Raw genomic sequence first — 13,397 nt, 5'->3', positions numbered from 1 at the left:
TTAGCTGAATCCAGGGGCTGGCTCACTGACAGTAAGAAGAGCTGACAGCTGGCTCTGGGGAAAGCAGAACCATACAAGGCAGACAGAGGGACTAAAAAAAGCAGACAGAAGAACCAGGATGGCCCAGAGCCATTTATTTGAGGTGCAAACTCTTCTGAACCTCTCCATAACACCTCAAGGAATTCTAGATTCACTGAAACACAAACTGTTGAAGATTATTAAACTGTTGTTACGGAGAGTTCCAAGACTCAATTATCTGAAAAATTCACTTTCCCAGAAATCTAACAGCTGTAATAAGTCACATTTCCACAGACTTCCCAGGTTTACGTAATAAGCTCTTCCTTCATGATAACCTTGGGGGTTGGGGGTCACAAAGGTAATGTGTTTATTCTGCAGATGAGGAAACTGAGGCTCACAGAGTTCAAAGACCCAGCCCATTGCCTGATACAAAGTAGGTGCTTAATAAATCTTATTGACTGATATTGTCCCTATGATCAGCCTACTAATAGTTATCTCACCAAGAACTGGATAAAGAAGGTGTTCCTTGTACTGCCTGCCCTCTGCCCAGTAGACTACTACTTCTTTCCTGTACGTTTTACTCTTCTGATACCAAAAGGGAGAGATTTAGATTTAGATTTAGAATGCAGAATGAGACTAGTGTTTTTCTGTACACACATTTTCTGTAATGAGGGGATTTTTTTGCTTATCTATGCAAATTAGTTTCTAATAATTCCTATTTATTTTCCTTTTTTTCAATGGGATGGGAGAGTGGGAGGGAAAGAAAATATATTTCTGTTAATTAAAAGCTTTTTTTTAAATATAGAGGTAGGAGGGATGATACTGGTCTGGTAAGTTGTATGTACTTTCAGCTTAGGTCACTGTATTAATTTTATTTCATTCTTTTATTTTAGTATTCTCAAGAAATGTGGGTCATCTGATTTTAAAATAAAATCAAAACACAAATCTTTAAAAAATTCTACCCTCCCCCAATTAGTTACTCATTGGTCAAGAGAATGAGGAGACCTCTCCTACCTCCATCTGATACTGAGACACATTCAGGATATCCTGTAATACATTAATATGTCCAATAAATGGGTGAGAAATAGGGTTCTTGAATAGGAGTTTTCTAAGACATAAAAATCAATCAATCAGTACTCTTTTATTTATTATGCATCCACTCTGTTCCAGTTGTAACCTTGTTTCTGTCCAATCCAAACGCAATTTGTCAGAGAGCACTGTGCCAGATGCTGAGAATACAAAGAAAAAAGATGAAACGATCCCTGCCCTCAAGAAGTTTCAATAGAACACAAGTGTGTGTATGTGTGTTAGTCACCTTCCTTAAGCACTACCATTGGAATGATGTCTGGACAGCAAATTATAATTTAAAAAATTGGTTTCTAAGCAAAAAGATCCATTTTAAGATGAAGGAGGGAAAAGGTAGATTGGGAGAGAGAGAGTTGGGGTTGGGGGAGGAGACAATTGAGTGTTCTAAGCAGAGGAACCAGATAAGGAAGCAAGGAAGGGCTGGATGTGTTGGGAGAGTCCTCAAGTATGGAGTGTGAGAAGGGGAAACTCAGCAGTGTAGACAGTACAAAGAGTTCTACAGTTGGAGTCCAGGTAGATTAAATGCTTGGGATCTATGTACTCTTGAGTAAGTCAATCCAATTCCCTAGATCTTAATTCCCTCATCTATAAAATGTAAGAGGGTTGGAGGATCTGTAGGATCTGTAAAGTTCCTTCCAGGGCAGCTAGGTGACACAGTGGATAGAGCACTGACCTTGGAGTCAGGAGGGCAAGAATTTGAATTCAGCCTCAGAGATTTACCACCGGCTGTGTGACTTTGGACGAGTCACTTAACCTTGATTGCCTGGCATCCAGAGCCATCTCCAATTGTCCTGATTCATATCTGGCCCTGGAGGAGAAAGTGAGGCTGTGACTTAGCACAGCCCCCTCACTCAAATCCAATTCATGTGCTTGTCATGGTGTCACCCCCCGCCCACCCATGTCATGGTCTTCTTCAAGAATGAAGGAAAGACAACAACAAAGTTGTTTCCAGCTCCGGATCTGATCAAACCAAGAAACAGGAGAAAAGGCTGAAAAGGAAAACTGGGGCCAATTCATTGGAGCCTTGAAAGCCAGGTAGAGGAAATTCAGACTTAATTAAGGATTTTTTAAAAATAAAATGGGTTGGACTAGAGGATTTATCTCCAAATCCATGGCCCTGTGGCATCCTTCAAATCACCTGGTGACCTTTTTTTGGACAAGAAAAAAGATTTCAAGTTAGATGACTTCAAGCCCCAGAGTCACTCTGCCCCAAGCTCTGAGACCTGGAGCAAGGCAGGAAATAAACAAACAAGCTTTTTATTAAGCTTTATATATGGGTAAGATATTACCCTGAAGACATGAAGAAAGGCAAAAACAGGCCTCGAGGAACACAACCTCAATGGGCCTCAAGTTTGTTGGTGGTGTATAATCATTTCTGTTTTGTGTCAAGTCTTCATGACTTGGGTCATGAAGTTTTCTTGGCAAAGATCCTGGTGTGGTTTGCCATTTCCTTCTCCTTATGTTTTACAGATGAGGAAACTGAGGCAAGCAGGGTGAAGTGACTTGTCCAGGGTCACACATCTAGTAAATGTTTGAGGTTAAATTTGAACTTAGGTCTTCCTGACTCCAGGTCCACCCAAGCTCTTAGTGCCTCAACTTCCTTGGTTCTTAGGGGATGATGGACCATCCCAAGGTAGGCCTAGCTCAAGATCCCCTGGTTCTCTTCTATACACAGTCTGGTACCTGGAGGCATGAGGAACCTTGAGGGATCAACCAGTTTCATGCCTTGGCACATGAGAAAACAGGTGCAGATTGGAGCAATCCCTTACCCAACATTGTCACCCTGGTGGTGGCAGAGCCGGGATCTGGCTCCAGACCTCTAACTCAGTTCCAGGAGCAGTGATGGCAGCAGCCCCAGCCCCATCTTCCCTGGAATTCTCTTACCCAAATTTTTCAGCCCCTCTGTCTAGGAGGTAAGTCCTTGGCTCCTGCCCCGGAAAAGGGAATGGGGGAGGACTTGAAAGAGACTGCATTGGGGGAAGGGACCCTTCCCAGGTCTCATTCTCCTTCCGGTAACTTGAACCTGGCATTGTGGCCTAGGCTGAACAGCTGACAATGTTGTGGCTAGACAGCTGGGAGGAGGGTGGCGTGTGTGTTGGAAGTGTGAGAGATGAGGAGGGAGGTGCCTGAGATGGGGAGGGGGATTGTGGGGGGGAAGCCAGCAGGAGGAGACGACAGCTCTGCAGAAGCCAGGGTCTGCCCCCAGAGCTAGGAAACTGCGTCCTCTTTCCCACCCTGGTCCCTGTTCACCATGCCCTGGCTAGGGAAGCTGGAGTTGCTGCTACTGGCTGGCTGCCTGGGTATCAAAGCTGGAGGGAAGGTTTGGGAGGGTGACATGGAACAGGGGGCTCAGGGGTCCAAAGGGTGGAGCTGGGGAGAGGTAATGGGTATGGGGGGACCACTTCTCAAGATTCCCCTTCAGTGTTAGTGCCTGTCTACTCACCCACCTCATCTACCTTGCTTCCTCCTCTCCTTCCCCTTCTTCCCCTTTCTTTTCTTCTTCTTTCTCTCCTTTGCCTCCTTTCTCCTTCCCCTTCTTCTTCTCCCTACTCTTCTCTTCTTTCTCTTTTTTCCTCTTGTCTTTCTCCTCCTCCTCCTCCTCTCTCCCTTCTTTATCTCCTCCTTCTCCCCTTGGTTCCAGGAGTCCAAGGCCTGAACCAGGAAGAGAAGCTGCTGAATGATTTGATGAGAAATTATAACCCAAACCTGCGGCCAGCTGAGATGGACTCGGACATCATCAATGTCAGCCTGAAGCTCACCCTCACCAACCTCATCTCCTTGGTGAACAGGGGCCCTGGGAAGGGGAAAGGGGGAGCTCCCTTGCCCATGATGGCCAAGGAAGACGTGGGGTAAACCAGACTGCAATCCGTGAAGGGATAATTTAAAAGAATCCTACTGGGGAGATTGGGGTTCACTCGTTTGGCCTCTAAGGAGGAGAAAGAGGTCATTTAATTGGTCTCCCCACTGGAGACTGGACTAGCTGTCAAAGGTGGGGTGCTGACACCTCCCTTTTTGCTCTCAGAATGAACGGGAGGAAGCACTCACCACCAATGTCTGGATAGAGATGGTAAGCACCCCTTGTCTACCCTACCTCAGGGACCCTTGTTTCCAGGGTCAGAAGCTGCTATTTCCAGCCCCCCTTCTCCACCCCTCTCCTGACTTTGGTTCAAGGTTCCTTGTCCTGGGAGGGTTGAGGGTCCTAGGGCAGCTGAGTAAGGGGCAGGGAAGCACGAGTTGGAGTCACGGGAGCTAGAGGTAGAGGGTGAGGATGGGGAGAGGGGGTGTGAGTCAGCTGCTAGCCTGTTCCCCTCTCCCTGGTTCTTTCTTACTGTAGCAGTGGTGTGACTACCGCCTGCGCTGGGACCCCAAAGACTATGAGGACATCTGGGTGCTGAGAGTCCCCTCCACCATGGTGTGGAGACCAGATGTAGTTCTGGAGAACAAGTAAGTTGAAGGATACTGAGTAGGTGGGGGTGGGACCCAAGGGCAACTGAGGGTAGGAACCAGGGAGTTCATCCATTGAGAGTCCATCCATGACTCACAGGCATTCAGTAGGTGTCGATTGGGAGCTTCCTGAGATAGATCTGAAAGTCTTTACCCTTCAGCACCTGAGATTCTCTGCCTCTGGAATTCTGAGATGATAAGAAGGGAGCGGGGAATGGGGGGAGGAAGGAAAGGAGTGATTGGGGGGAGATAAAAATGGGTAGGGACAAGATGAGATGAAGAATAAAGTGAGGGCAGTTAGCTCTTGGGGGCTTGGAAGAATTGTACTTTCTCTGCTACAATTCAAACCAACTCAGGAAGTTCCTGCTCTGGGACTAGCACTATGGTAGGTAAGGGGAGAAAAGAACAAAAAGGAAAGTCCCTGCCCTCTAGGAGATTGCTTTGTCCTGAAGATAGGGGGTACCCATCTGTGGTATCTGTGATCTGAGAACAGGTTTGAGAGAGAGGAGAAAATCAGCCACCGGGTGTCTAGGAAAGTCTGAGAAAAGAGCTTTTTATCCAGGAGAGTCTGGAGAGAAGGTGAAGTTCTTCCTGAGCTGAAGAGAAGGCTGCCTGAATTTGGAGGGGCCGGGGATTAGGTCATCCTGCTGAGAGGGGCACAAGAGAAAGGAGAATGGGAAGACATCTGGGCCAGGTGATGCTCAGGGAACCCCACTAGGGGTGCCAACTGGGCAGCCTCTGGTTCTTCATGGCCCCCTGTGCCTCTGACAGTGTGGATGGAGTCTTCGAAGTGGCCCTGTATTGCAACGTCCTCGTATCCCCCAACGGCTGCATCTACTGGCTCCCACCCGCCATCTTCCGCTCATCCTGCCCCGTCACCGTTACCTACTTCCCCTTTGACTGGCAGAACTGCTCCCTGGTTTTCCAGTGAGAGGGCTGGGGTTGGGGCTGGAAGGGGAAGGGGGAGCAGCTGAAAAGAGGGGGCTGGGGGAAGGAACAATGTGGGCTTGAGATTCAGAAGACACAGACTCTAGGCCTTGCCTGGTCACTCACTAGCCAGCTGACCCTGGCCAAGCTTTCTGAATCCAATCCCTCACTTAGAAAATAGGGCTAGGGTAGGGTAGATTTAATGGCCTGTAAGGTCACTTCCAGCTTTACTGCTCTTTGCACCTGTGATTTTTATGAAGGGATGGTATAATTGGGAGTCGTACTTATTGGGGGAAAAACATAACCTTTCCAGAAGTACTCATGGATGGGTGCACTCCCTCAGCCTTCTCGCTTGCTCTCCCTCTCACTTTCCCTTCCCCCCTCTCCACTCTCTCCTTCATCTTTATGAATCTCTTCCTTCTTCCCTTTCCTTTTCTCTCTCTGTTCTTTGTTTCTCTCCCTTCTTTTCTCCTCCTTTCTTTACCCTCCATTTTCTCCTCCTTCCACTTTCTCCCTTTTGTCACTTTGTCTTTCCCTCCTCTCTCTCTCTCTCTCTCTCTCTCTGTCTCTCTGTCTCTCTCTCTATCTCTCCGTCTCCTCTCTGTCTCTCTCTGTGTGTGTCTGTCTCTCTGTCTCTCTGTCTCTCTGTCTGTCTCTGTCTCTGTCTCTCTCCTCTCTCTGTGTGTGTGTCTGTCTCTCTGTCTCTCTCTGTATCTCTCTCTGTCTCCTCTCTCTGTCTCTCTCCTCTCTCTCTGTGTCTCTCTGTGTCTCTCTGTCTCTCTCTCTCTCTCTCTCTCTCTCCCCCATGTCCCTTTGTTCTCCTCTTTCCCCTTTCCCCCTGTCCTCCCCTTCCCCTCCTTCTCTCATCTCCTCTCTCTGGCCCTTCCCCCTGGGTCTTCTCTCCCCAAAGGTCCCAGACTTATAGCTCAAACGAGATTGATTTGCAGTTAAGTAAGGAAGATGGCCAGACAGTCGAGTGGATTTTCATCGATCCCGAAGCCTTCACTGGTAACTTATTCCTCCACAGTTATTGCCACTCTCATTCTGCTCTCTACACAGCTTCTCTGAACCTTTCATTACCTCTGAGTTTATCTCTGGGCTCAGATGGTTCCCTCATTTTTCAATCTAGACTCCTCTCTTTGCTTCCATTTCCTCAATTTCCCTGGGGTGTGGTGGCCATTGTATCAAGCTTGGAGCATGCTAGATGGGTAGAGAAGAAAGCCAGATGGGGTCCCTATTAGAGTCTCCTGGTGAGTATCCTTTTGGCCTGTGCCATCCCTCTGCCACCCACAGAGAATGGGGAATGGGCCATCAAGCACCGCCCTGCCAAGAGGCTCCTGGATCCCCCAGCAGCCCCAGGGGAAGCTGCCCACCAGCGGGTGGTCTTCTATTTGCTCATTCAGCGGAAACCCCTTTTCTACATCATCAACATCATCACTCCTTGTGTGCTCATCTCCTCTGTTGCCATCCTTATCTACTTCCTACCTGCCAAAGGTGAGGACCCCCTGGCTCCTGAAAGGCAACTCCTGGCCCTGGATAAGGAACCCAGGTGGCTTAGTGGCTCATGAGGTCTAGATTGAGAAAAGAATCTAAAGGTCATCTAGTTCAGTCCCCTTCATTTCCCAGGGCACCCACTCTGGAGGTGCCCTCAACAGAACACAGTGTAGGGAAAAGAGCCCTAGGTAAGTAGCCAGAGCGCGTGCATTGGAATCTTGCTTCTGCTAACTGTTTGATCCTGGGCAAATCACCTCTCTGGGCATCAGTTTCCTCATCTGTAAAAAGAGAGGCCTGGACTAGGTAATGTGTGAAATCCCTTCCAGCAGAGAGCAGTGGCAAGAGAACTGCCATTCACATCAGAGTCAGACCATAAACATTGATTGATTAAGCTCCTACTAGATGTCAAGTTTGGGGGATATAAATACAGCCTTGACTTCCTTTTGGGTTTTGTATCCCCAAAGTTGAGTCCAAAGTCTGCCCATCACATCATAAACATTATTAAAGATTCATTTTTATTCACCTTCATTTCCCAAGACATCCCTTTTGCAGTGCCTACTCCCTCCTCCAGCCATTGCTTACAGCATAGAATAAAAAAGTGAAAGAAAAAAAATCAGTTCAACAAAATTAACTAACATATCAGTAAAGTTTGATAGTGTTTACAATAGTCCACACCCACAGTCCCCTACTTCTGCAATGAAGAGAGGGAGGTGCATACTCATATCTCTTTTGGGGAGTCAAACTTGAGAATATGTGGATTTTAATTCATAGACACATAGTGGTCATAGGGAAATGAAGGTTCAGAGAGGTGAACTTGGCTGTTTCCCTATCTGCTCTAATTTTTTGTAATGTACTTTATCAATTTGAAGTTTAGCAGCTTGTTATTATGAGAAAAGAGAACCCCAACCTCCACCCTGTCCCAGAGCAGCCTGATGACTGGTATACTTGTAATAACCCAAATCTGTCCTCTGCTCCATTACTTCAATCACTCCATGCTGCCAGGGACAAGAGAAGCCTCCTGAGGGCAAGAACCCACCCAGGATATCCTGGCAAGCATCAGTATCCCTCAGACCTTCATAATTAAGATCCACACGATAACACCTCTTTGCAGTGAGACGAGAGGGCTGAAGCCAGGACGACATCAAGGACTATGCTCTAAGGCCCTGTGATTCGGATTCCAAAGATTGCACAATTAAAACTCTGGGGCATCATTGTGAGGCTACTTCTGCCCTGGAGATAGAGATTAGAGAGGAGAAGATGGGGAGCAACTTTTATGGGTGGAGCTGGGAGGTGGAGGGAAGGTTTCATCCTTGGCCCTGCTGCTCTGACCTAGTTCTTCTCTGGGTGGGCCAGCGGGGGGACAGAAGTGCACTGTCTCCATCAATGTCCTACTGGCCCAGACTGTCTTCCTCTTCTTGGTGGCCAAGAAGGTGCCTGAGACCTCTGAGGCTGTGCCCCTCATTAGCAAGTAAGAATCCCTTTTCTCCTCACTCCCTCCTGTCCTATCTCCTCATGCAGGAGAACCTCCCACTCTTTCTGGGCTACTCCCCAAGACTGCCCACTGGACCTAGGAGTTCTTGGCACTGTTTTAAGTGTCACACTGTTTTAAGGGGGGCAGCGAGGTGGCTCAGTGGACAGAGCACTAGCCCTGGAGTCAGGAGGACCTGAGTTCAAATCTGATCTCAGACACATAATAATTACCTGCATGACCTTGAGCAAGTCACTTAACCCCACTGCCTTGTAAAAAAGAAAAACAAAGAGAAAGAGAGAGAGAGAGAGAGAGAGAGAGAGAGAGAGAGAGAGAGAGAGAGAGAGAGAGGGAGGGCTGGGATTACTCCCAGGAAGATGCCAATGGCCAGTTCTGGCTCCTGCTTCCTTTCCTCCCAAAGGTACCTGACTTTCTTGCTGGTGGTGACCATCCTAATCGTGGTGAATGCTGTGATTGTCCTGAATGTCTCACTCAGATCACCAAATACTCACTCCATGGCTCGAGGAGTTCGAAAAGTAAGGTTACAGTCACATATACTTAACAGCTTTTTCAAACTGATCTCACTATTGTTCAGACAGGACTCCCATAGGCTGAACCCACTAGTGATCACCAGAGAGTTTGGACTTGCTCCTTTTCTGACCTGACTGTTGGACCCTCTGGAGAGAGTTCCACTCTCAAGGGTCCACTATTTGGGTACCAGATAGCTCAGACACCTCATTGACTCTGATTCCTCTGCAGCTCAAAACTCCCAAACCCAAGCGATCCACCAGCTACATCCTCTCCAGTAACCACTCTGTTCAGGGTACCCCCCCCCAACATACACAGACACACATCTGTGTTCTTCCCTATGTCTCCTTCCTCAGTAATGGGGCTCATTTGGATTCTAAGTCAGCTTCTAGTCCAATATCCCAAATCCTAAATATGTGTTCTCTCTACTGGTATTTCACTCACTCACTCACACATACATTCATTCATTTTCTATTGCCTTTCAGCTGCAGATCCCTCAACTAGGCATTTAAAAGCCTTCACAGTCTGATCCCAGCCTCTCTCTTCAGACTTGCCTTCCCACATTCTGTGTTCTGGCAAAACCAGCCCATTTGCTGCTTTCTGGTCTTTGCCTGCCATCTTTGGCCTCCGAGAGTATACTCCCTGGTTCACATCTCCAGAATTTACTTCTTTCTGAGTTCCTTTCTCACCATCCTTGGCTTTCTTAAAGGGCCAACTCAGGCCCCCTCTCTGTGGAAACCTATCTTTATTCTTTATGCACTTATCTATGCTAAGGTAGTATTCCACTCCCCTCCAACACAAACCCATACACACACTCACATGCACACCCAGACTTACACAACTCCCTGCACCCATACACACCCAATCATACCCATATCCATACATACACTCACCCACACCCCCATATACACTCCATACCATATACACACATACCCCCATGCACATACTCATACCCATCTATACAGACACCTCCACTCAAATACACAATCCCAACACCCAACCACACACATACCTCCACACACCCATATCCAGACACATATTCACACTTATACACACACCCATCCACACATACCCTATACACATACTCACATCCATTCAAACACACTCAGATCCATACATAGCCATTTACAAATACTCACACACATAAGAACACAAGCTCCTGGAGGATTGCAAACTGGTCAGAAGCCACAAGGCCAGTCCTTTGCAGAGGCTCCATTTGAATCAAGCTCTCCCATCACAAGGCCCCTCTGGAGGAGCTTCTTACTCACAGACTTTTTCTAAAAATAATATTTTATTGTTTTCTTCAATTACATAGAAAAACCATTTTAAACACATATGTGTATATATACGTTTAAGTTTTGAGCTCCAAACACTCACAGACATTTTAATCTCTGTGGATAGTTTGGAGTTTCTGAGTTTAGAGAGAAGCTAGAGAACTAACCCTTGATCTGGAAGACTCTACCCAAGTTGGTCAAGTCACTCCATCTGTCAGGGCCCCGGGTTACAGAGCCACTGCTGAGATGAAACGGTGTTGGGGACTTGATTTTCACCTCTCTCCCCACATCAGTGAATCACAATGATACCAGCTAACATTTTGCAAAGAGCTTCATTTATACGTATCCTCACAACAAACCTGGGAGATAGTGTTATTATGATCCCATTTTACAGGTGAGGAAACTGAGACAGACAGAACTTAGGAGACTCACCCAGGGTCACACAGCTAGTGAATGTCTGAGGTGGGATTCAAACTCAGGGCTTCCTGTCTCCAAAATCAGGGCTCCTTATTTCTATATCACCCCAAAGTCCAGATCCTTCTGACCCCCATCAATGACCAAGAACCCTTCAGTCCAAGCTCTCAAGGAATCCTGGTCCTTCTCTCTCCTTCTCATCTGGCTCCAGGTGTTCCTGTACCTACTGCCTCGATTCCTCAAGATGCACATGAGACCCTTGGACCCCCTGGCCCCCAGACGCCTCACTCGCTACCTCCAGAATGGCTCCTCTGTGGGGTCAGATTTGACTAGAGAGGAGGCCACCCCATGGATGCCCTGCAGTGAAATGGTGTTTCAGCAGCGATGGCAGAGGGATGGGTTGGTGAAGGCTGCGCTGGAGAAGATTGGTGAGGGCAGGGAGGAGGGTTGCTGGAGGGGCGGAGGCCCTGGGGGCAGGGAGGTCTTGTGAGGCAGGGCTACTTGTCCAAGGTGAGTAAGGGAAGACAACAGGGGTTGAGTGAGGGCCCTGGTTTGGGTCAGCTTTGGGGGCAGAGTATACCTAGGTTCAAATCACACTTTTGATGTTTTATCACCTACAAGACTTTGGGAAAGTCAATTCCCTTCTCTGTGCTTCAGTTTCCTTGGGGGGGGGGGGGGGGAGGAAAGGGGAGGAGACCACCCCTTAGGTCCTTCCCAGTGCTAGATCCCTAAACTTTTCTGCCTGGTTCTCTCCTGCTCTCAAACTTTTCTTTCTACCCTTGGCTTCCTCATTAGGGAATGGTATGGAGTCTGGGAATACTCATGAATTCTGTGCCAGTCTAAAGCAGGCAGCCCCTGCCATCCAGGCCTGTATGGATGCTTGCAACCACATTGCCTGGACCAGGAGACAACAGAGACATTTTGACAATGTGAGTGGGAGACGGGGGTAACGAGGATGAAGACAGAGGTGAAGAGGAAGCATGGGAGAGTGCTGTCGCCACCATGTCCAAATTAATTTCTCTCAGTCACAGTCAGTGATTTAGCATCTATTCTATATCAGATACTGCGGTACTGACTCAGGGTGGGCAGTGGTGAGTGGGAGGTCTACAAAGATCCAAAACAAGACAGTTCTTGCCCTCAGGAAGCTTACAGTCTTAACTTGCATTTACTTTTCACACATTTTGTATTTATTCATTGCTATGTGACTTTGGGCATGTCTCTCTCTGGGTCTTGTTTTCCTCTTCTGTCAAATGAAGGGGTTGGCTCAGTTGGCCTCCAAGAGCCTTTCCAGATTTAGCTCTAGCACACTGCAACTATTGTTTCTCCACAATAAAATGTAAGCTCCTGGAGGTCAGTCATTGTGATAGTGAACCAAGAGTTGCCCTTGCAGCCAGACCTGAGTTCAAACTCAGCCTCTGACATCTCAATTACCCTCAAAATGCCCCTGGCAGCTAAGCTGCACAAAAGATGACAATTTTCTTCACCCGGATGTTCCTTATACCAATAAAATCATAGGGTCTGGCAATTAGTTGGTATTCTATAAAAGCTTTCTGAGTGGATGGATGGATGGATGGATGGATGGATGGATGGATGGATGGATGGATAAAAGAGTATTTGAGGATCAGGGACAAAGTCTCTTACTTGCCTATCTTATGTTTGCCTTCGATGCTGTAGGAGAATGAAGACTGGATGCTGGTGGGCCGTGTTCTGGACCGAGTTTGCTTTCTAGCCATGATTGTGCTTTTCTTCTGTGGCACCATCGGCATCTTTGTTCTGGCCCACTACAACCAAGTCCCCGTTCTCCCTTTCCCAGGAGATCCCCGCACCTACCTGCCTTAGCTGTCATGGGCAGAAGTGGAGGTTGGACCACCAATGCCCCCACCCACCCACTGGCCTCTGGGCCTGTGATGTCAGATCTTGTTGGCATTTTGCTCCCACCATAGGGAATCAAGGTTTGAGCACCTTTTCTGGAAAGAAAGAAGGTGAAGATATTTGTGTTTCCACAATGGAATTTTTCAGAGTTCTGTGAATCAGATGCTTTGAGGAAAACCCAGAGGGGAATAAAGAGCAAACCTGGAATAACTGATGTATCTTTTGGGTGTTCAAACAAAGGCCCAGTAGGACTTCACAGAGCAAGGATGGGAATCCCTTCAATCCAATTTCACAAACATTTGTTAGATAGTAGAGTATAAACTTCCAGAGGGCAGGAGAATGGGGTGTACCTATATCTTTGTATGCTAACACAATTCTTAGAACATAGATACTCTTGGACAAGTGAAGCATATAACGACAAACTGAAAACTGCTCCCTGTGTTTCATTGATCATTCAATAAGCAAGAATTTTTATTAATCACCTACTAAAATGCCACAGGTGTTCTCAAAGAGCATATACTCTCGTAGGGCCTAGGAGCTGGACAGGTGTCCAGAGAATAGAATAGCCTGGAAGGGGTCATTGAAAAGTGGTTTTTAACATCTACTTCAGTCTGTTGATTGACCCATTGAGGTGGGGCTATTGAAGCCCTTCCCTTACACATGGAAAATATTCCTCTGACCCTAAAGGTGTCATTTGAAATGATGCTATTTAAAAACTCATTATGATATGACATGTCCCAGGAGAGACAAACACATTGATTAATAATGTGGTTTCTGTTGTCCTCAAGGGATTGAAATTTGGGAGGGGATCTCATGGGTTTTTTCCCTTTTTGTTCTGATTCATCTTTCACACTGTGACTAATATGGAAATA

The 13,397-nt window shown here is 47.2% G+C and overlaps 1 protein-coding gene across 1 annotated transcript; it reads left to right on the top strand.

The window, feature by feature from the left end:
• Window positions 1-3,355: 3,355 nt before the first annotated feature.
• LOC141489044 (acetylcholine receptor subunit gamma-like) lies at window positions 3,356-12,663 on the top strand. Its single transcript, XM_074189651.1, has 12 exons — window positions 3,356-3,404; window positions 3,746-3,885; window positions 4,127-4,171; window positions 4,439-4,548; window positions 5,320-5,475; window positions 6,386-6,483; window positions 6,769-6,969; window positions 8,323-8,437; window positions 8,859-8,973; window positions 10,865-11,081; window positions 11,449-11,582; window positions 12,328-12,663. The coding sequence occupies exons 1-12, from the start codon at window positions 3,356-3,358 to the stop codon at window positions 12,490-12,492; spliced, it is 1,545 nt and encodes a 514-aa protein (XP_074045752.1). The 3' UTR covers window positions 12,493-12,663.
• The last annotated feature ends 734 nt before the right edge of the window (window positions 12,664-13,397 follow it).

This window comes from Macrotis lagotis, chromosome 5 (assembly GCF_037893015.1).
Source record: "Macrotis lagotis isolate mMagLag1 chromosome 5, bilby.v1.9.chrom.fasta, whole genome shotgun sequence".
NCBI classification, from domain to species: domain Eukaryota; kingdom Metazoa; phylum Chordata; class Mammalia; order Peramelemorphia; family Peramelidae; genus Macrotis; species Macrotis lagotis.
This window is presented reverse-complemented; position numbering and strand designations above follow the sequence as displayed.